The sequence below is a fragment of the Etheostoma cragini genome, chromosome 11 (genome assembly GCF_013103735.1).
Source record: "Etheostoma cragini isolate CJK2018 chromosome 11, CSU_Ecrag_1.0, whole genome shotgun sequence".
Lineage (NCBI taxonomy): Eukaryota > Metazoa > Chordata > Actinopteri > Perciformes > Percidae > Etheostoma > Etheostoma cragini.
In genome coordinates, this window is record NC_048417.1 from 8,122,833 (window position 1) to 8,145,810 (window position 22,978).

Consider the following 22,978-nt stretch of genomic DNA (forward strand, 5'->3'; position numbering starts at 1 on the left):
TGGACTTTTGTCAATAAATCATTCCTGCCTTGCCTGCCTACTCTGCGTTTGGGTCCTCCTTTATGCCGTACCGTGACAACTAACAGCTAACAGGAAATGTGTGCTGCTAGAAGCAAGTCATACAGCAACTTTCTAATGCCACTGCCAATTAAACTCCATAGAGAAACCAAATCGTTACAAGAATCTAGATCTTATTTTATAATACCGTATGTTTTTTATTTAACTTTCTATTATCTGCCTCATCTCTACCAGAATTGTTGGACACTAGAGTCAATCAAGGACAAACTAAACACATGTTTTACAGTCTGCATGCCTACTGTTTTAACTTTACTTTATTTTTCTTGAATAAGTCATTTGGATTTGGGACACAGCGTCAGTCTCACACAATGTAAATAAGCAAGTAACAATAATACACATTTTTACATGTCTACCTTTATTAGACAATATCAGGAGGAGGTTGACATGGTGATGAGGAGTACTTATAGTACAGGCATTATGCAACATTCCCCCCCCTACAAATTGCAACAGAGACTCTTTCAACTGATCTAGTTTCCTAAAAGTCTCCTCTTTATCATAAAACGTCCTAAGTGATTGATTCAAGTGGTGGAAAGTACTGAAAAATACTGAAAACTGAACTTTCCCAGTTGGTTACTTGCTTTAAAGTGCTCATATTTACTTTAAAGTATTCCCAACTTGTATATATTTCAAATATGTGTTCTTGTATTTTATCCTATTATTATTTTATGTATACTATATGTATATTGTATCCTAGTATGCCATTTATATTCTATGCTGTATGCCTGATATTTTGCTGCTGTAACACTATAATTTCCTAAAAGCCCTAAGTCCAGTAAGACAATATTAGTGTCTCCATTTAAAATGGGCTGCAATGGGAAATTGTGGCATCTCTGATTTCCGTATTTTTCAATGCTTTCAAGCACTAAGATCTCTTAGTACTTTTATAAGTTATAGAGGAGACTTACAGATAAACAATTGTCAGATTTTCTGTTGCAATTTGTGCTTGATTCACTACTTGTTTTCCTCCCAAAATGATTGTAACCACGTTAGAGAGCATGTGCTGGCTTCAAAATTGATATTGTGTCTTTTCAACCCACTAAAACACATGAAATATTATACTGCACACATAACAAATTGGGAATTTGAATCATAAATTGAATCACAATTCTTAACACTCTTAAAACCTTAAAATACATTTATCTATGTACAAGAAACACTTACTAAATCTTTGCCGAACAAAAAAACTGTATTTGCAAGTGACAATTTCAACTCACTGGCCAATGTTTTTATTTTTTGTTAGTTTCCTCAACACCAACGATTTGGAGATTTTTGTACAGTAAAATATGTTGTTTTGAATGACTGTTTTTAGATTACAAAAATCCATTTATACATTCTAGAATCACGAACTTTTAGGAGCAGTCTGCCAAGTGCTGATGGACTACAGCTCTGAGTGCTTTTTAAAAAATCATAGGGCTAACTATATTCAATAATTTTCTTATTTTAAACAAATCCCCTGAACAGAATAACACCAACAATGAAGTGATCCTACTAACAATTATTGGCTTATTCTCTTGTGCCATAGAGCTCCAGTGTTGTCTAAAAACTATTAAAAACACATCAATGGTACAACCTGTTGCACTGGATGACATGTTCCTTTTTTGCCATAAACACGCTCACTGTAGTTTAATTTGACTCAATCCCACAGAAATTTAGTCTGGAAATCCAAACCCAAATCTGAAAGATTAAGGGTCTGTGTGGTAGGTTGGCCAGAGTGGCTAGGATGGTGGCAGACTCAGACATTGTTTGTTTCCAGAGAAAATTATTTATTTCCAGTGGTCTGCAGTACATGGAAAATTAAATAAACTTAAAGACAATCAGACACTCAACTAGTAGCAGCGCTAACAACAGGCATGTGTTCTTAGCAGCACAGCCTCACCTCCCTGTTTCCTCAGGAGCACAAATCCTACTCTTTATATAGAGCTGTCAATTCACACCCAACTGCTTCAGTCCGTCCCATCCTAAAGCAGGTTGATCTACTCCCTAACATTAATACCTAGCAATCTCTTAACCTATGGAACTTGGTTACCAGTTCCCTTCTATCTGACTGCCTACAAACAGGTCAGGGTTATTCATACTTTTTATATAATAACAACCAAAAAGCACTAAAATAAACTCTACTTGGTTTGGCCCGTTGATGTCATCCCTGACAACCCTTTTCCTATAAAACAGGAAACTCTTAGGCCGGCCCCTCCCCAAACAATTGTCCTGCATGGTGGAACTTAACAAAGGAACAAACAATTGTAAGTATCAACACAGGGAAACCTTTAAACCTGCAGCCTAATATAATGGAACTAAAGCAACGATAACTGTGTGTCTACTTACTATAACTAATGACCTGTAAGGGACGAGTGGTGAGCAAACCCACTTCGTCACAGTCTGGCATTGAGTCATAAAAGTCGCCCATCTTGAGGGGCAGCACCAAGCGTGCATTTAAAAATCTCTTTGCTCGCAATTGGATAACACTACGACTAATCACAACAACACACAGTGTGCAGTATCCAGAGTCCCATACGCTTGGCTACCAGCGGAGCTAACTGGTAGATTAAACTGTTGTCATATGTTTAGCTTGCCTCTGGCTTATCAGATAAACCGATGTGATTGGTGCAGCTTGGCTACAAAGGTATAGTTAAGGAGCAGCATTACTCGATGCTAGAGTAACTCGCTGAGTGAATTCAAATTGTGCTCTCACAAGAACTCTGGATTTCCAAGGTAACTTAAACTGTCCTGCTGCAGTAAATTATAACAAGTGTACCTTAAGTCTATATCTGGAACATATAACCCATAAACCCATTTGAACTATATTTTATGGACAGGTTTTTAAAGGTGAACGTTTTCAGTGGGAACCTTTGGAACTTAGGGCTGGCTGCCACAGACAGAGTGGGGAAGTTGGAAAGTTTAGAAACCCATTGTTGGTTTTGGTCTTTTCATGGGATTTGTGACATAAAGAAAAATGATATAGAATAACACAAGACTTGTCCTGTAGAAGTTACATGTAGAGCTGCTTTCCAACCGGAGAGATTTTAGCAGTTCTTAGAACACAGCGTTCGTAGAACCTTTTTTCTTGTGTTCCAACTGGACCAATTAAGGGATTATTAAGTTTCTCTGACCGTAATTCCTGTAACTCTTTCAGCTCCTACTTCAGGGTAGGGTCTTTTCCCTTTCAAACTAGGTCTAAGTTGATTTGTCCAATTTACAAATCACGCCCCCACAGTGCGCAATCTGTAGAAGCCATGCCGCCTCTTTTAGCAAAACATTGACTACCTGAATAATGACTTGACTATGTGAATTTCTACAAGAATGGACGGATTGCTGAAATCTGAAAAGTCTACTGATGCTGAGTATCATACTACACTGGAGCCCTTGTCTTCTGTGTTTCTCTGTTAAGTACTCCAGTCTTTAAACACCATCGTTCGAACTCCGTTATGGGGATCCCGGCGAGGCACAACAGAAACATTCCAATGGCCTCCTCCATGCTGGTTTGTTGTTGCATGTGGCGCTAAAGTCAAGTGACGATGCTATAAAGACCGTTGCCGTGCTTGAGTCACTCCCCTACCCCTCAGACCAGTTTCTATGGCCACCATGCAAATGGTAAAACCGGTTTTGGGGGAGAGTAGCTAGTAGAACTGTCTAGAAATGGACTGTTCCCATTACTACGTTCCTGTTGGGGGAAACTAAAAGGAACACACACACAGACACACACACACACACACACACACAAACACAAACACAAACATGAGGAGAACATGTGAACTCCAGACAGTAAAGCTGTGCTGACAGCCATCCCTAACAACTGAAAAAACACATGGCATTTGTGGAATTAAAACTAAATAAATCATAAAGTATTGATATTTCCATGAAACAACAGTCAAAGGCTATGCATACAGCCTCACACTGTTTACCTCTTCATTCAGCTTACATATTTATGCCCCAGTTTCGGTGCATTCCAGCCAGTCCTCGTCATGTGAACGCTCTATAAAGCAAGTGCTTGGTGACCGGCAGGCAACACAGTGTGAATACTAAAACAGCTCACAGAGAAACTCCTGCTGCTGTTCTCAGCTGCTTCTCCTCGACTCTTCTGTCCAGAAACTGCAGGTTAATTGGTTTAGAAGGGCAAAGCAGGGTTCTGGTGATCGGTTTGACTGTGGTTCCAGCAGGATCCGGCCTTATCTCGAATTGTTTTATCAACTTTAAAATAAAAAAGAGAGATTGTTCAAGTAGAAATACATGAAATGCTGTTTTTGGCAGGAATTACATTACCTGTACGTGAGGCACAAGAGTGCAGACACTGTCCACATTGCACTAACTGCAGCTGAATGAATTATAGCATATATGGTCAGTCGGCATGTGTTATGTATCCATTCTGTGCCAATACTAACAAAAGAAGAACAGCCATACTTCTCTGCTCTGGTTAGATAAATACTACGATTCATTACAGCTTTGTGGACGTGGCAAAAAATAACCGGTTTCCCGGGAGTGAAAGCAGAGGTAGAGTAAGTGTTTAACTGGCTCTAAGTTAAAGGTTATACGGCTAAAATGTTGGTTTGGGTGCAGCAGTTGTCAAAACCCACTGACACAAACGTGTAAAAAAATGTAATCTGCTGATGTACTGGTGCTTCAATCATACAGAGCTTTCCTTCACCACACTACTGTAGGAGTGTTCTGTCCTTGGAAGTATAATTCAAAAGCTTTTTCTAAATTGCGTTTCTGATTAAAATTAAGTAAAACGTGCATAAAGCCAAACTTATGACATTAAATATTAATACAATAACTTAATAATTGTTACATTATGTTTAAATTACATTTAATTTAGTTTCCTGGCAGAACAAACTGCACACTGATATTTACTGGGGAAATGGTAATGCTACAGCATGTAATTATATTTTATAGTCCCTCTCCTATTTCAACATAACAATTCTCCCAAGCACAAAGCCAGGCCCATAAATAATTTCTTTTTTCTCCAATTTGGGTTGAATTAACTTTGCTTTCACAAAACCCTGACCTTAAAGCTATCCAACACCTTTAGGATGCACTGAAGGCCAGGCCTTATCACCCTAAAGGAGTAAATCCATGCAGCAAGGTTCCAACATTGTGTAAATACTCTTCCCAGAAGAGTGGAGGATGTTATGGGAACAGATTACTGCCCACTGTTTTGAAATGAGGTGTTCAGCATTACATGTGGGTGTAATGTTATGGTCTGCATGTACTATTGGCCATGTAGTGTAGTTTAAAACATTGTGCTCGCAAAAGGTGTTTGCAAAAGGAATGAAAAACATTCACACAGACTTCCATTTCTTAATCTACAGAAAAGCACCTAAACATGAATAAAACAGCTTTGACAGAGGAAGCAGATCTGCGGCCATGGTAGCAACAGCAATGACACATCCTTACCCTGGATAGGACGAGATACATCTCCAGCTCAGCCACCCGTCTGCCCAGACACGCCCGGATCCCAAAACCAAACGGCACTGACCCAAACGGGTGGTGCTTGGACTTCTCCTCCGCTCCTCGAAGCCAGCGCTGTGGCAGGAAGGCGTGGGGGTCGGGGAAAATATTCTCATCATAGGACACAGCATAGTGGCATAGGTGGAACAGCGTCTGTGAGGGAGGACATTCCTGTTACAATGTAATAATGTGGATTTCTTTATGGAAGTCAAATGTACACAGGACCTTTATACATTTATACCAGTAGCTGTTAGGCTTAAAGCTTTGTGATTATTAACTTTAGATAGATAAAGTCTTAAATGTCAGAACATTTCAGGGTTTACGTTGTGTCTGACTCATGTCTCACGTTTTTGGGGAAGAGATGATCTCCAACCACAATCTCGTTTTCAACAGTGACACGGGCATTTCCTGGTACCACTGGATACAGACTGGTGACCACAGAACACAGTGAGGAGTCAAAGTTTTATCTGTTTGTTCGGGAAAAGTAACTTATTGCAACAACAGAAGTGTAACTTACTCGACTAACATTTGAAGAGAAACCACTGATAAGTGTCTTCTCATCTTACTCTCAGCAAGAAAGCAAATTAAGAAACTTCCCAAAAATGCTGAACTATTCCTTTCAGGGACAGATGAAATTTTATATTTTCCCTATTACACATGGCATCAAACATTGTATAGAGTCCAATATTTGTATTTGTCTAGTAATAAGATGAATGTCCACAGTTTGGTGATGTTATCTCTTTTTTGTCAGAACAAACAAAGTGGTCACTGCAGAAACTGCATGTCCTGCAATCAAGTGTCCTATTAATGTATACAAATAAAAATGAAAGAAAGTCTCTAACCGTAGAGTCTCTCTGATGATGGCCTTCAGGAACGGCATTTGAGCAATGTCATCATTGTTTGGCACCCTGTCCCCAGGGCAAACCCTTATCACTTCCTGGTATAATTGTTCCTGGATCTCTGGCTCCTTAGCCATTTGATACAGAGACCATGAGATAGTGTTGGAGGTCTGCAACAGAGAGGAACGCACATTATCTTCCGTTTTTTAATGTATTGTATTATAGATGCCTAGGTTACATAAAAGTGTTCAATATTCTAATGTGAAGGACAATTTAATGTGTTACAATTAGGCATTATGCACACATTGCTCCGCTTTAAGCGGATAAGACAACTAAAAGTAGGAAAAGTTAACTACTGTACAGTAATTCCCTCCCTTCCACAGAGTGCACACACTGCATCTACTCACTGTGTCGACTCCTGCCAGCAGGAGTTCGGTGATGCTGCCCAGGATCTCAGTGACCGTCATCTGATTACCGAGCAGCAGGTGTGTGAGGTACGCCCCCTCCACGTTCTGGTCCAGGTTCACCCTCTCCTGGATGTCCTCCATTTTTTGCTTCACCAGCTCTTCAGCTATGAGACAAATTTGTCTTTTTTTTTTATTTCACATGGGAGAACCAACACTAGGAGGAGACAGGCTTGACACTTTTGCCCACTAGATGGCAAAAGAAACACACTTTCAACTGACGGAATAAGGGCAAATAAGGAATAAGGACTGTGAGGTGGACTTGTGACTTTGTGGGAGTTACCAGAGCCTTGCGTCCTTCAAAGGATTTGTTAATGCAATGGTCATGAAGCGTGAGCTCTAGTAACATTTTGGGTCCTATTTTAACGATCTGAAGGGATGTACTTGGTGTCCTCGTTAATTCATAGGTGTGTTTTGGGGCGTAACATGCAATAAACAAATCAGAGTGTTTTCTCCCATTCCCTTTAAAAACCAGGCGTGTTTGTACCTTGGATCATTGCTATTACGATGGTGGAGGTGCAATTGCTAATTAAATGATGTGGGCGCTGGGCGGTCGTAGTAGAAAAGACACTTGCGTCGGGCTTTGCACTGCGCCGGGTGCAAGATAGGGCCCTTAGTGATAACAGTCAGTAATTGGGGAGTAGCAGAAAAGGGGCTGCCAAGGGGCCCATAACACTGATGCCACCTTTCTACCAAACAGTCCAGATCAGTCCAGTAATCCAGTTCAGTTCAGTTCGGTTTGACCCGCAACGTTACAGGAGGGTTGAATAGCAACCCTGTTTCTGTAACAGAATTACGAATTATTAATTATTAACTCCAAGCTACACTTTGACTCGCTGTTGGAAATGAATGCTGCTCACCGACTCTGAAGAGATTATCCCAGACAGCTACAAACTTTTTCCAAAAAGGCATGTAGGGCCAGACGGCCTTGGGGAAGAGGACGATCATAGGGGAGAGCCGAAACATTTCCCCCACAGAGAAGATGAACTTCTGGGTTTCCTCGGGTACCACCTTGTTCATGCAGCCCAGACGGGTCTCAAACAACACTGAACAGATCCCTGCATGTAAAGATACAGTTGTTATACAGAGATTGCTCGGCTTCTGTGGGACAAAACAGGTGATTTTTATATAAAATGCACCGGTTATATTCCTCCTCTCCAGAGCACATATGCTATTTACACTATGACCAACTGTGTGGACACCTATATATTCCATCCATATGTGATTGTTGAAGATGTCATTCAAAAACCATGGACATTAATATGCTGCACGGGCCTCCACTCTTCTGGATTCAGGATTTTCACTAGGTTTTGGAGCCTGGCTGCAAAGATTTGCTCAACCACAAGATCATTAATGAGGCCCAACACTGAAGCTAGATGATAAGGTCTGGCTCACAGTTACTGTTCCAATTCATGCCAAAGGTGTTCAATGGGTGAAGGTAAGAGTTCTGTGCAGACCAATCAAGTTCTTTCTAACTGAACTGGGAATTAAACCCACTGATAGAGATCATATACACATTATCTAATCAGCTGTCAAGGCCAAAAGACTCAACAACTGTGTCAAGTCAGGCCAACACCCTGAATAACTGCAGCGCACACACACACATTGCCCCACATATAGCTGACTAATTATCTGCTCCACTTAGTAAAGAGGTCAATATATTGTTGTAATCATTACTTAACAAGTACTTTAATAGTAGAATATAACGTCAAAGAAGCCATTCTGCATACAGTAATTAGTTGTGATGAGCCCTCTGATCTACTTGGTGTGCCTTGTGGGTTCTCTGGTTGCCCTTCCATCCCATAGGACTTCCAGTGTGTTAATACCTGCCCAAGCTACCTGAAGACTAGGGGGAGTTTAGCTAGTTTCTGGTTAGGCAGTTAGAGGGACGGAGCTGCGTGAAGGTTTTGGCTGTGTGACAGGTTAGAAGTACATGCTGACCAAAGACATCTCACCAAAACAGTAAAAGATCTCACTGTTTCCAAGTTGCTTTTTTTGGCTTATCCTCCTGCTCTTCGTCTCTTAATCTAACGTTTAATGTTTTCCTAGCATCCAAGGTTGCCGAGGTGAGACTGGGTGACAGGTTGGAGTGGGGTGGTTCCTAAACTTTGATGATGTTTTTTGAAGAGCAAATGTTGGCTTCATTTTAAAGTCTTATGTTGGCTTGAGTTTGTTCCTCTGGTCTATACAGACAACAAAAATATGTTTGAACTTTTTGCACAGCCCAAACCACAGGTTGATGTGACGGGTTTTCTTGCCCCTCTGAGCAGATACTCTGTCAAGAACACTTGGCTCTTAAATGTTATGTTGTGTAATCTCCCTAATCTTCTATCTGTCTGACTATAACTTGATTATCTTATATTGTACCTCACAAACATTTACCATTCAAGTTGTGTCAAATTATAAAAGACGGCAGTTTCTTTCATTCATGTAAGATTTATTTAACCAGCAACTATTAAGTGACATGCATTTAGTCTTTTATTAACCTCTATTACAACCAATGTGTTTTCAAGTATCATACAAAACATGAGTTTCCACAGCTGATTTCCTTTGGATGTTCTCTGCTTACCTTCAAAAGCAAATTTGTAGAGTTCTCCAGTTAGGTCATTGATCATAACTCCCTGGCCGCTGGTTTCCCTCAGCCAGGCCAATCTGTTGATGAAATCTGTCACCACCCCGTTGATAGTGTTAGCATAGGAGGAGACATGTTTGGGCTTCAACATCCGAGGATTCAGGATGCTGCGGATGCGCAGCCAGTTGGCTCCCATTCTACAAATGAGAATTATTAAAAAGAAACTTTTAAAAGACTTTAAGATTGGCTTTGAGCTAGAGAAAGACAGGCTTGCATCAGATCATTTCACTGGAAACGTCTTCATCTTTGAAATGATGCCAGTTTCAAATTGTTACATTTGACTTACTGGACTCTTCTATACCTATTTGAGTTTTTAGCTGCAACCAGCAGAGCACATTTGGCTCCTCTTGCTTTACTCTAAACTATTCTTTCCTTAGTAAATACAATTTTTAAATCACCTGTATTATGCAGGTTGTTTTCAGTGTCAGGGTGCAGAGTTTTAACATGTCAGCAGCTTTCCGATGTAAAAAAACATTCACCACCAATGACAAGTGCTGCTGCAACAGGTTGGACAGGATACATTGAATAACAACGAGGAGAAGCTGATATTCCACCCCCTCTGTGCATTGAAGCCTGACACCATTAAGCACACATCAAGTACAAAGCACACAGCAATGTATTACATACAGTAGTTTCCTAAGAATTATATTGAACTAGAACTTTAAAAACTGACTTTCTCTTTAGAATCAAATTATTAATTAGATTATACAGTATGTTTTGGTGTTGGCCAGTGATTTAACCCTGTAAGTCCCTCGGTTGCAAAATCACAACATCGTCTCATAGCCTAAAAAGGTTATTTTAAAGACTGCATTTATATAGGCAATGAGTACTTTTAGTATGATAATTAAAGAGCGTAATAGGCTAGCCAGACATACAGTACAGGCCAAAAATTTGGACACATCTTCTCATTGAATGCGTTTCCCTTATTTTCATGACTATTTACATTGTAGATTCTCACTGAAGGCATCAAAACTATGAATGAACACATGTGGAATTATGTGCTAAAGTGTGAAAAAACTGAAAACATGTCTTATATTCTAGTTTCATCAAAGTAGCAACCCTTTGCTCTGATTACTGGTTTGCAGCACTCCATCACTTTCCTTCTTGGTCAAATAGCCCTTACATGTGTTTGGGGTCATTGTCCTGTTGAAAAATAAATGATGGTCCAACTAAACGCAAACCAGGATGGGGATGGCATGTTGCTGCAGGATGCTGTGGTAGCCATGCTGGTTCAGTATGCTTTCAACTTAGAATAAATCCCTAACAGTGTCACCAGCAAAGCACCCCCACACCTCCTCCTCCATGCTTCACGGTGGGAACCAGGCATGGAGAATCCATCCTTCACCTTTTCTCCATTGCTCAAAGACACGGCGGTTGGAACCAAAAATCTCATCAGACCAAAGGCCCAGATTTCCACTGGTTTAATGTCCATTCCTTGTGTTTCTTGGCCCAAACAAGTCTCTTCTGCTTGTTGCCTCTCCTTAGCAGTGGTTCCCTAGCTAGTATTTGACCATGAAGGCCTGTGCAAAGCAGCACAGTCTCCTCTTAACAGTTGTTATAGAGATGTGTCTGCTGCTAGAACTCTGTGTGCTTTTCCTCTGCTCTCTAATCTGAGCTGCTGTTAACTTGTGATTTCTGAGGCTGGTGACTCAGCAGCAGCAGAGGTGACTCTTGGTCTTCCTTTCCTGGGGCGGTCCTCATGTGAGCCAGTTTTGTTGCGGCGCTTGATGGTTTTTGCAACTGCACTTGGTGACACATTCAAAGTTTTCGTAATTTTCCGGACCGATTGACCGTCATTTGTTAAAGTAATGATGGCCACTCATTTCTCTTTACTTAGCTGATTGATTCTTGCCATAATATGAATTCTAACAGTTGTCCAATAGGGCCGTCGGCTGTGTATCAACCTGACTTCTGCACGTCACAACTGATGGTCCCAACTCCATTAATAAGGCAAGAAATTCCACCAATTAACCCTGACTGTGAAGTGAAAACCATTTCAAGTGACTACCTCATGAAGCTCATTGAGAGAACACCAAGGGTTTACAGCACTATCAAAAAAGCAAAGGGTGGCTACTTTGAAGAAACTAGAATAAAAGACATGTTTTCAGTTATTTCACACTTTTTTATATACTGTAATTCCACATGTGTTCATTCATAGTTTTGATGATTCTGTGATAATTTACAATGTAGATAGTCAAGAAAATAAAGAAAACGCATTGAATGAGGAGGTGTGTCCAAACTTTTGGCCTGTACTGTACATTTAGTGGAATGTGTAAAATGATTAGGAAAATAGTTGGGCTTTTTCTGAGTCTGAGCCAAATTAACAAAATTACAAAATTTCCCAAAAGTAAAAACACAGGGGAATTTCAACAAAAATATGAGAATACTCCTGTTCTACTCATATTAGCTTCATTTGAATGTTTATTTTGTTGTTACACAAAACAAGGACATTTTTGTTGGAGGAGACCTGTTCACAGCCAGCGTGGACAGCAGGAACAGTTACAGTGACTACAGTGAGTAACAACTCTTTGGATGTAAAGATCGGCATATTGATTATTGTTTTAAGTAGGGCTGCAACTAACCATATCTTTCATTCATTAATCTGCCAATGATCTTTCTGTCGATCAACTTTTCAAACAGTCAACTTATCGTTGCAGCTCCAGTTTAGGACAGATTTCAGCAAATGTAATGGAACACAGAAGTGGATGCAAAGCTTGAGGATCTATTGGGGCTGTCACCTACTCTGTCAGGGGTCCGTGGGCCTGGTTCCTGAGTTCTCTGTAGCTCCTCCAGTGAGGCATGTCTGTCCGGACCGGGAGTCTCCCCTCCTGCCTCAGCACCTGTTCTATCAGCTCCGCACTGGCCACGTTCACCACCACCATCGGGCCGTACTTTGACTTCCACAGAGGACCATAGATCTTGCTGTGCTCAATCTGTGAGCAAAGAGTGAGTTATTTCTTGATTATTAGATGTTCAATGTACTAAAGTACTTAACATGTACTTAGCACAATCAGTTACCTAGCTTTCATACTCTACTATGTACTGCGTGTGCAACTCCCAACAAACATTGAGCAGAAGTGAGATGCCTCACATTAAAATTAAACCATGTTAACCTATTCCGGTTCAACCTCTTAATATAATTATGAACATGAAAATAAGCATAATATGAGCACTTTAAGTCAGAGGGGAAAACTTTACAATAAAGTACACAAAAAAGGGTAGTTACTGTTTTTGAAAGAGTAACGAAGGATTAGTTACTCTTTTTCAAAAGGGTAATAAGTAACTAAGGTTGTATGACGCCATAAGAGGTCACTAAATGAAACATCCCGTCTCATTAAAATTAAATTACACATTTCTCTGGGTTTGAACGTTGTTGGAAACATTTAGGATAGTAGGCTAAGTACAGATGTGCCTCTATATTGTTTCTATAGTGTTCCTGTTTGGAGTATATTGTGTATATATTAATGGGTATATTTTTGTTTGGTTGTTTTTGTATGTGTAGCACATTGTGAGCAATGATGCTCCAAAGAAAAATTCCTCGTATGTGTCCTCATACCTGGCAAATAAAGCTGATTCTGATTCTGATATTTGTGCATTTACTTAAAATACATGGAATGACAGTCGGGGACGGATGAAACAGCTGTGCAAAACAGGCTGGTATGGGACGGGTTCAACCGCTAGCCTGTTTTGCTTCTCATGTAAACAAGCAATATGAAAGTCTGGGATTGTGGAATGCACTCGGAGAAAACTGGAACGTTTCATCCGTCCCGTGTTTCTCCAGCTAACAATTTTTGGTTCCCAGAACGTTCTGGGAACGTTCGTTTTTAGTTGCGGGAACGTTCCCCGAAGGTTTGTTTTGGTTGTATTTCGGTTGTCTGTTGGTCAATTGGAAGGTTTTCCTAACGTTCTGAGAACGCTCGTTTTTGTTTAAAGCAAACGTTCTCAGAACGTTCCCCTAACGTTAAAAAAACACTAAAACACCAAATAACAGAATCAACAAAACATGCTAGCTACACCAAGCCAAACAGATTCACTTCCCTTATACTTACTTGTAATTGTTGCGTCGTTTGGAAATATCCTTTTACAAAAAGCCAGTTTAAGGTAGTCATGAAACTCGGTCCGCCCAATTCGTCCATAGTTTTTATTTTGGCGTTGTCACCCATCACGGTGGCGGGGGTGGAGGACACGTCGCGGCGGTGGTTGTTCCCATGATTCCCTGGATTCAGTCCCGCTGTCACTCTGGGAATCCCTTCATGCTGCTGACGGCTCACTCGCAGTCCGATGTCCAGCAGAGATTTTCTGAGCATTTTAACCGTATTAACCGTCTGTTATTTCTGCAGTGACTGAGGTCCAAACAACAGCTGCGACGACAGATATGGGATTCGATTTGTGCCAATACACTCAAACAACGATTGCTCACTTAGGCAAAAAAAATGTCATCTCAAAAGTAAAACTCATAACTTCCAAACAAATTATTTGTGTAGTCTTTTACTTGTTGGATAATATTTTTTTTTTTTTGCAGTTTTCTCAGATTCTTTCTCACTGATCAGACTTTTGCTCTCTCCGGAATAAATCCAGTAGTGCTACTTTTTAGGGTGTGTGGCTGCACTGAACAATATCTGGTTGGCGTTAAAAAACTCTTTAGCCAATGGGGATGCACCCCTGAAAAGACCCGCCCACACGATGTGTGTCAGAAGTGCAAACAAAATATTGGGAATAGTAGGGAACAGGGTCAGCCCACAAAGCTGGCAGTGAGAGCAAGTCTGATCAGTAAGACAGAACCAGAGGGAACTGCAAACAAAAATACTATAAGTAAAGAAGTAAAAGTCCAATAGTTTACAATTAGGCTACAGAAATATTTGTTTGAGAGTTTTACTTTTGAGATGAGAATTGTTTTGCTTTAGGGAGTAATTCTATTTGATAGGCTACTAGTTTTGTTTGAACATATTAGAACAAATTTAATTCCAACAACAGTCTTATATAATGTCCAACCACTTAGCCAACTGTGGACTTTAACATAATAATCTTTGCCTGACCAACACACATGTTCAAAAAGATCTGTTGATATTTTAGTTGAGAGAATAACTACAGTAAAACACATTGTTTTTACATGTATTTTTATGTTTAAAATGACAAATGAAACGATTCCTAAAATATGACACTTCAATGGGGGGGGGGGGGGGGTTTACTAAGTTCACATTGCTCATCAGTTGAGCATCAGCATCATAATAATGTCGCCTATGATTGTCTGTTTCACCTCAATTATTTCTCATTTCTTTATCAACAAACTACTGAAAAAAAGAAAATTACAATGAAATTACATAATAAAGCCCAAGTCAGCAGACTAGAGATAGTTTAGTAGAATGAATTTATCATATCATAAGCATTTATGTAAAAAAGTAAAATAAATGTACTAGAGTTGTACAAATGTCTAATGTGAACTTAAGTACAGTGCTTGAGTAAATGTAGACTACTTAATTACATTCCACAACTGATATTTATAAAGCATGTCATATATGTGTACTATGTCTGTTCTGTTCATTACCTTTTCTCTGTGTTGTATTTGTGCCTGGGATCATTAAAGGCTTATTTCATATCAATTTGTATACATTTACAAATGCAGCATTCAAGCCTCAAGATGCCACAAGAGGGGGACACATCCCCTTTCCCTTAAATGTCCCAAGGCATGACAATTTCTCTTATAGGTTTTTTAACATTAATATGAGTTCCCCCAGCCTGCCTTTTGACCCTCAGTGGCTAGAAATGGTGATAGGTGTAAACTGAGCTCTGGGTATCCGGCTCTGATTTTGAGAAAATGAAAGCTCAGATGGGCCGATCTGGAATCTTGCTCATAATGAGGTCATAAAGGGACAGGTTACCCCGCCCCCCCCTTCCTCTGCTTTGCCCGCCCAGAAAATTTGGCCCACCAATGAGAGAGACATCATAGCTTTTAAAGTAGCAAAATGACAGTTGGTCAAGGCCACATTCCCCCCCACCTCAATATCTATAGACTCAGAAATGGCACATACTAAGGAAAGTTCATTGTGGGACTGGCACTAGTGGCTGTAATTCTGCACCAAGGCTGGATTTTGGGGAAAAGATTTCAGATACAGTATTAGGGGCCACTATAGCCTCTATAAAAGCATCCAAAGAGCACCTTTAAAATAGGGAAAATCTGGTTGTATAATACTTCCATTACTGTATATCAAGTATATCGAAAAACAGGTTCTGTTGCTTCTCTTAAACAGGACAAATATTATAGTGTTCAAAGTGTTTCCAGATATTTACAGTACGTTTATATCCCTCTTGAGGAAAAAAATAAAGATAAAAATGACGAAGATGACATCCTCTGGTGTAACATGTTGGGACCTCAGGGTCACCATGACAACAGACTTAGGCGCTTCTATATTGTTGGGGCACAGTGCAACTTTTAAACAAAAACAGAGTACTGTGTGATCAGAATAATGTGAAAGAAAGAAAATAGCACAAAAAAACAAACTTTTAAAATTCTTTATTTTTCTACAAAGAAATTACTCTGAAATAGTTTACAAATGATGCTCCAAGGCCACCGTTCTCCTTAAACATATTATTGACTTAAGACATGATCTTCATCTCAGACTCTCACAATATGAGTCAGCTGGGATGCCAAAGAAATGCTGGGACATAAACAGCAGCTTCCTGTTTGCTGAGACAGCTCAGCAGTGATACGGGTCTTGTAACAAAATAAAGAAGAGGCCTATGTTATAACTGGCCGAGGCAAATAACAAAAAGGCACACAAAGTTCTTTAAGACTCACATTGAGGTGCAGTATCAAATAATCTTGGTTGCTTGGAAAATGTTAAATATATTAAGCAATTCACCATTGGTCGGGTATATTTCAAAATATAAATTATTAGATTCAAGTATTGCAGGTTTAAAGCTACAAAGCATGACCCTCACTGAGTCAACTGAGTACTAGTGCACTACTTTGCCAGAAAATCACGTTTATACTAAGATATCACAATAAACAAAATGTTTTTTAAAGACTTCTTGATTGTTAAAGCTGCGAAATATCAATATTATAGCAACATCAATATGAATTATCCCCCGCCTTTGTCTTTAAGCTCTACAAAGCATTTAAGTGTCTTTCAGCTCATGGTTTTGGTTTTCTGGCCAACACCTGCGCCCTCATCCAGCCCGTTTCCAGTCACAGCAGGCAGCCGTTTATCCCTTTGATAAAACTGTACACTATCCACCCAGTGTCAAACAGCAGACAGAGACAGAGTTAGCAACTAGCTGGTGGACATGGTGGAGCATATAGCAACTAAAGAAACAGATTATTTTCTAATGCAGTTGGTTACGACCCAAAACGGAGCTAAAAAGGAGAGTGAATATTTGACTTCCATCCTTTCATTCAAACACAACTACAAATAAATGCTGATGTTGATCTGTGACTGCTGGTTGTGTAGATAAGCAACTGTTTGCTACGACTTTCTGAAGAGAGAATACACCATGTTATGTTTTCAGCTTGTTTCATTGCTCCTAAAGCACTGCCAACATTTTAATTTATACATCTTTAAATGAAAATATAATATATTCATTATTATATTAACTATATTAATATAGTTGTCTTGCAGCTGGGTTTCAGCAATCTAAAGCAAACGGCTCTACAGCTCTAACTTTAAAATAAGTATAATTTATATGAGTGTGGGTCATCCTAAAATCTGTTAGGACAGATTAATGTCTTCAATCTGTGACTAATAAAGCTGAACTAAAGCTATAAACCGACATCTGACCTAAGGCACCTCAAAATTCCTAATATTGATAATCTGAAAAGCAGAAACTCCAGTGGTGGTTTAAAACAACTGATTGGTGTGCAGAAACATCCACACTAACAATCATTCTGCTTCAGTTTAACCACGGATGTTCATCCTGTGAGACGAAACATTACGGACAGTTTGTTATAATTTACTGCTTCTCTTACACCAACTACATCACGTCACTCTGAACTAAGATATCTCTTGAACATACAGTTCCCACACACAAACAACAACAACAAAAAAGATCATGAAGCAATAAATGGGACATGAACTTTGTTTGTTGGTGGAGAAACAACTAATTATATTTAGCTAGCTGAATTGTGAATATGTAGAGAAGACAGTTTGCACATTTAAAGGAAGCAACACACTGACAGGTCTGTACCCGCTTCCTCCCTAAAAATCCTCCTGATGTCCACAGATGTCCCAGCCTTCAGTCACTCTCACTGCCTGATTCACTCAACTGGAGGTCACTCTCTGCAACACAAGTAGAGAGTGAAATAAACAATTAGTTTAAAGACTGCTTACAGACATCTACACACACACACACACACACACACACACACACACACACACACACACACACACACACACACACACACACACACACACACACACACACACACACACACACACACACACACACACACACACACACACACACACACACACACACACACACACACACACACACACACACACTATGAGTCGCGCTCTCCCTCTTTTCATACCCTCTACCCCTACCTTATCCAAAGCACTTTGTAACTTTAGAAAAAAATAATACAATAAATGTGATTACATTCAGCACGGCAGTGTCATAACCTTTCACAGACTGTTCCTGGTGCTTGTGGTGCATCCTCCACTTTAAACAAGTTTAAGATACACTGCAAAAGGGGTTGTGAGTTTTGGAAGTTAAAATTATACAAAAGACATAAAAAGTAATGGAGTGCAATATGCAAAAAGGGTATAAAACTCAAAACGGCCTTGTTCATTACCACTATCTAAATAATTTAGGATAATGTTTAAAAGACAGTACTAAATTTAGAATAGTTTTTAAAAGGGTTTTATTGTGTAGATTTACTGTTCACCGTCATTGGTGATACTGTGACTGCCGATAAAAGGATCCAGCGAGAGAACACACTGTTTGTGTGGTTTTGAAGATGATGTCAAGGCAGTTTCATGCAGCCTCGCTATGATGACCAGCTAAGAAATTCGACATTACATCCACAAATGGAGCTGAGAGGCTACTCACTGAGTGTGTTTATGAGTCCTCCTCCACTCTCCTGGTTGCGACTGTTGGTGTTGGCACTGGTGGTGAGGATAGGCATGCTGTGGTTGGCTGTGGCTGGCGCAGTAGTTCGCTCATCTTCAGAGTCACTGCTGCTGGAGCTGTCATCACTGCTGGAGGACGAGGAGCTGTTGGAATCCGAGGAGCTGTCACCGCTGCTCAGCTGGTCCATGACCTGAGCCTCTGCCATCAACTCTGTAAACCGAAGCACATACACACAAAGATAAAGAAATTGTGATAATTATCCCCATTTAAACATGGCCACTTTAAATAAAACCAAGCAGTCAAACAATCACTGACCCAATCAACGTTAAATCACATGCAAATGTGCTAAAACCCTCAACAAAAATGAGAAATAAATTCTTACGAAAGCCCCTATAGCTTAAGAAATTGTGCCTGAAACCACGTTACCTCTCTCGATGTCGTCCATGGGAGATGCCGGGGATGTCTTATCTTTGGGAGGAGAATTCTTGGAGCTGGCTGAGGTCTTGTTACTGCTGGTGTTGTTGTTGTTGTTACTCTTCACTTGCGGTTGCTGGCTCAGGCGACTGGTCGGTTGATCCATGCGAGAATGGATTTTACTGCTGCCCTCAGCCCTGGGAATGGACATTTACACAGTATAAGCAAAGTCAGGTAGAATGTTTCCATGACAATGTTTGAAGTACAAGTAAAAGTTAAAAAGAACTTTCTCACATTTTTGTAAAATAAAATGGGAACCTTTAACTCCCTTTATAAGAAAGCATTTAATAGCATGTGACAAGATCACAGTTAATAATTAATCAGGGCATTTTAGACTTGTTGTTATGCCAAAAATGTACATTAAAACAAGTGGATGTAAATTTAAACATCAACAAATCACAGATAGTAAAATGTGTTGAAGAAATATGGCATAAAAAGAAAAAGTTGTAACATGATTTTAGACATGATACTGTTTAACCCACCTGGTCTTTTTCACAGCTATATTGCTGTTGAGTTTTTCCAATCTGTACTCCCCTGTGTCATGGTTCACAATGAGGATGCACTCTTTCATGTACGGCCTCTTTGACCCCTTGAAGACCGTTACTGGAGCACTAGAACCCTACAAAAAACAGGCAACACAGGCACGGCCTTAGAAATACTGCAGTCTTGAGTCTAGTGCTGGGTACCAAACATCAATAAATTTTAGGCAACGAGCTTATTGTCTTTGTAGCATTGAGTGTTGAAAAATGCCTTGTCATTCAATACCAAATATTAGTACCTAAAGAGTAAATCTCATCACAGTCAGTCACCAGCCAATTAGCAACATGCTTAAAAATTACGGTTTCGTATAATGCTTGTCCCCTCCCCCGAGACTTTTGACCAAACACCAAAAATAAAGTCTCAAATTTGACTACTTTAGAAAAAAAGTTCAAAAAAAATGACTTGTGAAACCCCAAACACACACAAAAAACCTGGTGAAGAGACGCATTGGAGCATCAAACACTGACCTCTAAATTGGGTAAAGTAATAGTGACTTGCTCTCCTTTGCCCACTTCAAGTTCCCCTTCACATGTTGTATCAATGGAGGCTGGCTTGAAGTCATCTGTACAAGAAAAGTATTAATACGTATTATTAACATAAATATATATATACAAACAAATATTAACGACAGCATTATATTTGTAGACTACAAACCCTTTTTTCCGCAGTTGCCTACCTTTACCACCAGATGATGGTAGTGTAGCGTTACAGATTGACGCGATGCTAACAGTGGCTAACATTTTGACAGCTAAAGCATCCACGGTTTGTAATAGTTGCCAGTTAAGTAACTTATTAAAACGACCAAGATGATACAACCGTGTCAACTTACTTAAACGGGAAGGCGGATACGAATGGACTGACGAGGCGGCTTACCTGGCTAAATACAGCAGCCAGCTGTCGTTTAGCTACAAAGCTAACTAGCATACGCTACTTGTAGCTAACGGTAAAAGCCATACGTATCCGAATGATTCAAATCCCACTTACATCGCACTGTATGGTAGCCACTTTTAGGATGTTTCTCAAACGTCTCTCCTAGTTTCAAGACATGCTCTTGCTTGTCAAAGTTGGAATAAGCCGTCCCATTCATTCTGATAGTTTCATGAGCTGTAAACTTTCTGCGGTTCTTTTTTATCCGATAACCATGTACGGCAGAGTCCTGAACGCCTCATTGGTACCGTAAAGTCCCGCCTCTTCTTTGCTATGATTGGTCAGGCGGACTGCTTCCTTGTCTGATTTGTTCAACGAGTGTTAATCAAGATTTCGTGATGACGGGGCAGCTACATGGTAAATGTCATGGTTTCTAATGCCCCATCTGTGTTTTGGAGAGATAAAGATACATTCATAACAAGACTGGACATTACAAAAATGATGCATAAAGACACTAACACTATAGAGTGAAACAGGTTGCAAGATCTAGGTTGGCATGATCATTTTTAAGAAAGCAAATATGTGAAACACAATATGTAAAGATTTTTGAGACTGGAAAAAACAGGTGATGCTAATTAAGAAAACACATCAGTCAAATCTAAAATATAAAGAAGCTTGTCTTGCTCATGGGTTCATTGCTAATAAAGCAGGAGAGCCTTGAACCTTTTGTGTGTAACAACTCTGGCAGTGTGTGCAAATTTCTCATTAGTTTCAATTTCCCATTGAATCTAATGAGAAACACTTAGTGTAGTGATACTGTATTTAAAAGATGCGAAAAATAAAACCAAGATAAGTATCAATGTATTATTTACTGTGGTATTAGGAATGGTGCATGTGTACATTCTGTTTTGTACAAAATACATATTTGATAGTAAGCTCTTGTGTATGTTAGCTTAATAGTTTTTGTTTTATCATAGTTTTAGTGTCCCTGTTAAATACCTAGCCTGCACCAACAGATCCTAACGGTATACTCACTCACATTTCTTTCTCCTTTTTTGTACCTTTTCTTTATTTACTGGACATTTTCTTTTAAACTCCTACTTTTATTTTTTACTTTTCCACATGGTCTTATTATGTGCTTTATTTTTTATTTTTTAATGTATTCTTTGTTTTATCTGTGCTTGTGTGATTTGATGTTTTACATAATTGCTCACACTTTTACTGAAATTGTTGTTTTTCACTTTAAACAGGACCGTGTAATCTTCTTAGAAAGATGCCATTGCACAACATTTTCCTTCGTGGGTAAAGAAATTCTAGATACCGGTTACTATTTTTTTCTGTTGATCATAGAACACATTCCTTTACAAATGAACCAATAAAATACATTCAAAATGTCAGTGTCCGTATCAAATAGAATCTCAACCCACAGGTCCCAACATTGACAAACTACCTTTTACACAAAGTTAGCAGCATCATTGGGCTAAGATAAATCTAATTACTAAATTAGCTTAAAGCTCAAAGACAGTGGATATGTCCTGCAGAACTGACAATGACAGACTAATGACTGTTTTGAGCTGTACAGGCTGCAGGGGCTCTGGGCTCCAAGAGCCCCGGGGCAGTGAAAATAATCTGTTTTCCTTTTTTCAAACTGTTAATAATTCCTAAGCCCCTAAATGCCCGCCCTGTTTGCACTTTACTGAGGCCATATGCTCTGCTGCCTTCAAACATTAAAGGATCAACATCTAAGACAAGTGGAATGTCGAGATTACACCAGCGTATAGTGTAAACCATTGTCAGAGCATGGTTTTCCTGGTTTGGTGAGTAATCAGGTACGTATGGAATAAAAGTGGTTTGGGAGATGCAACGGGATCTTCTGAAATAGGAATAAACAACAGAGCACTAACCAACGGTCAGCGGGGCTCTAAATTAGCCAGCTCGGTCACCTTTGACCTCCATCTTTTAGCATAAGAATTAAAGCAAGTTGATAAGCTGCATGGACATTGATGAACGAGGATGAAGATGTGGGAAAGGTCTTAAAAAGGGACAACAAAGATTAGTAAAACAGGATCATCTAGCAATCCTATTAACTTAAGGCTTGTCTTTCCATTTTTTGTGTGATTAAAAATCCCAAAATAGCTATGACCAAGATGGATCGGAAAAGGACAGGAATCATTTTTCACTGTATCCGTATCCTTTGTGAAGAGAACCCAGCGGTCTGTTTCTATGGGTGGAGGTAAATAGTGGTTGTTTGATATCCATTACTGTGGTGGTTGCACACAGGTTTACTGTTTCCAAGCAACTATCCACAAGTCACCAATTCTGAGGTTGGAGGAGTCTTCCCAGGTTATAAAATAGGTGCAGTGGTGAAAGCAGTCTTTACTCCAGCCAGAGTACACTAAGCAGCTCATGTCTGTAATCTCAACTTCATATTATGAATGATGCTCTTTTGGAGTGTGTAACATTTTGTCAGCTTCTTTCTGTTGTTTGTATTATATTTATTGTTGTAACAATACTTTTACGAGGCCTTCTTGCCCAGAACTCACTAATCCCAATGAGACTGTGAAATAAACGAA

The 22,978-nt window shown here is 39.6% G+C and overlaps 2 protein-coding genes across 3 annotated transcripts; both read right to left on the bottom strand.

Moving 5' to 3' along the window:
• Nucleotides 1-2,796: 2,796 nt before the first annotated feature.
• eaf2 (ELL associated factor 2) lies at nt 2,797-20,745 on the bottom strand. Of its 2 annotated transcripts, XM_034885347.1 has the most exons (7): nt 20,523-20,745; nt 20,006-20,100; nt 19,481-19,617; nt 18,951-19,135; nt 18,546-18,734; nt 14,975-14,978; nt 2,797-3,073 (listed from the first exon to the last, which is right to left on the bottom strand). In XM_034885347.1, exons 1-7 carry the CDS (start codon nt 20,623-20,625, stop codon nt 2,974-2,976), a joined length of 813 nt encoding a protein of 270 aa, XP_034741238.1. In that variant the 5' UTR covers nt 20,626-20,745; the 3' UTR covers nt 2,797-2,973. The 2 variants fall into 2 exon arrangements, with proteins under 2 accessions (XP_034741238.1, XP_034741239.1); XM_034885348.1 differs by lacking the exons at nt 2,797-3,073; nt 14,975-14,978 and adding an exon at nt 17,387-17,728 and having other exon boundaries at nt 18,504-18,734; nt 20,523-20,744.
• Nucleotides 4,068-14,047, bottom strand: si:dkey-91i10.3 (cytochrome P450). Its single transcript, XM_034885346.1, has 9 exons — nt 13,505-14,047; nt 12,198-12,388; nt 9,393-9,592; nt 7,684-7,881; nt 6,767-6,930; nt 6,363-6,529; nt 5,867-5,948; nt 5,467-5,673; nt 4,068-4,263 (listed from the first exon to the last, which is right to left on the bottom strand). The coding sequence occupies exons 1-9, from the start codon at nt 13,760-13,762 to the stop codon at nt 4,105-4,107; spliced, it is 1,626 nt and encodes a 541-aa protein (XP_034741237.1). The 5' UTR covers nt 13,763-14,047; the 3' UTR covers nt 4,068-4,104.
• Nucleotides 20,746-22,978: the final 2,233 nt, after the last annotated feature.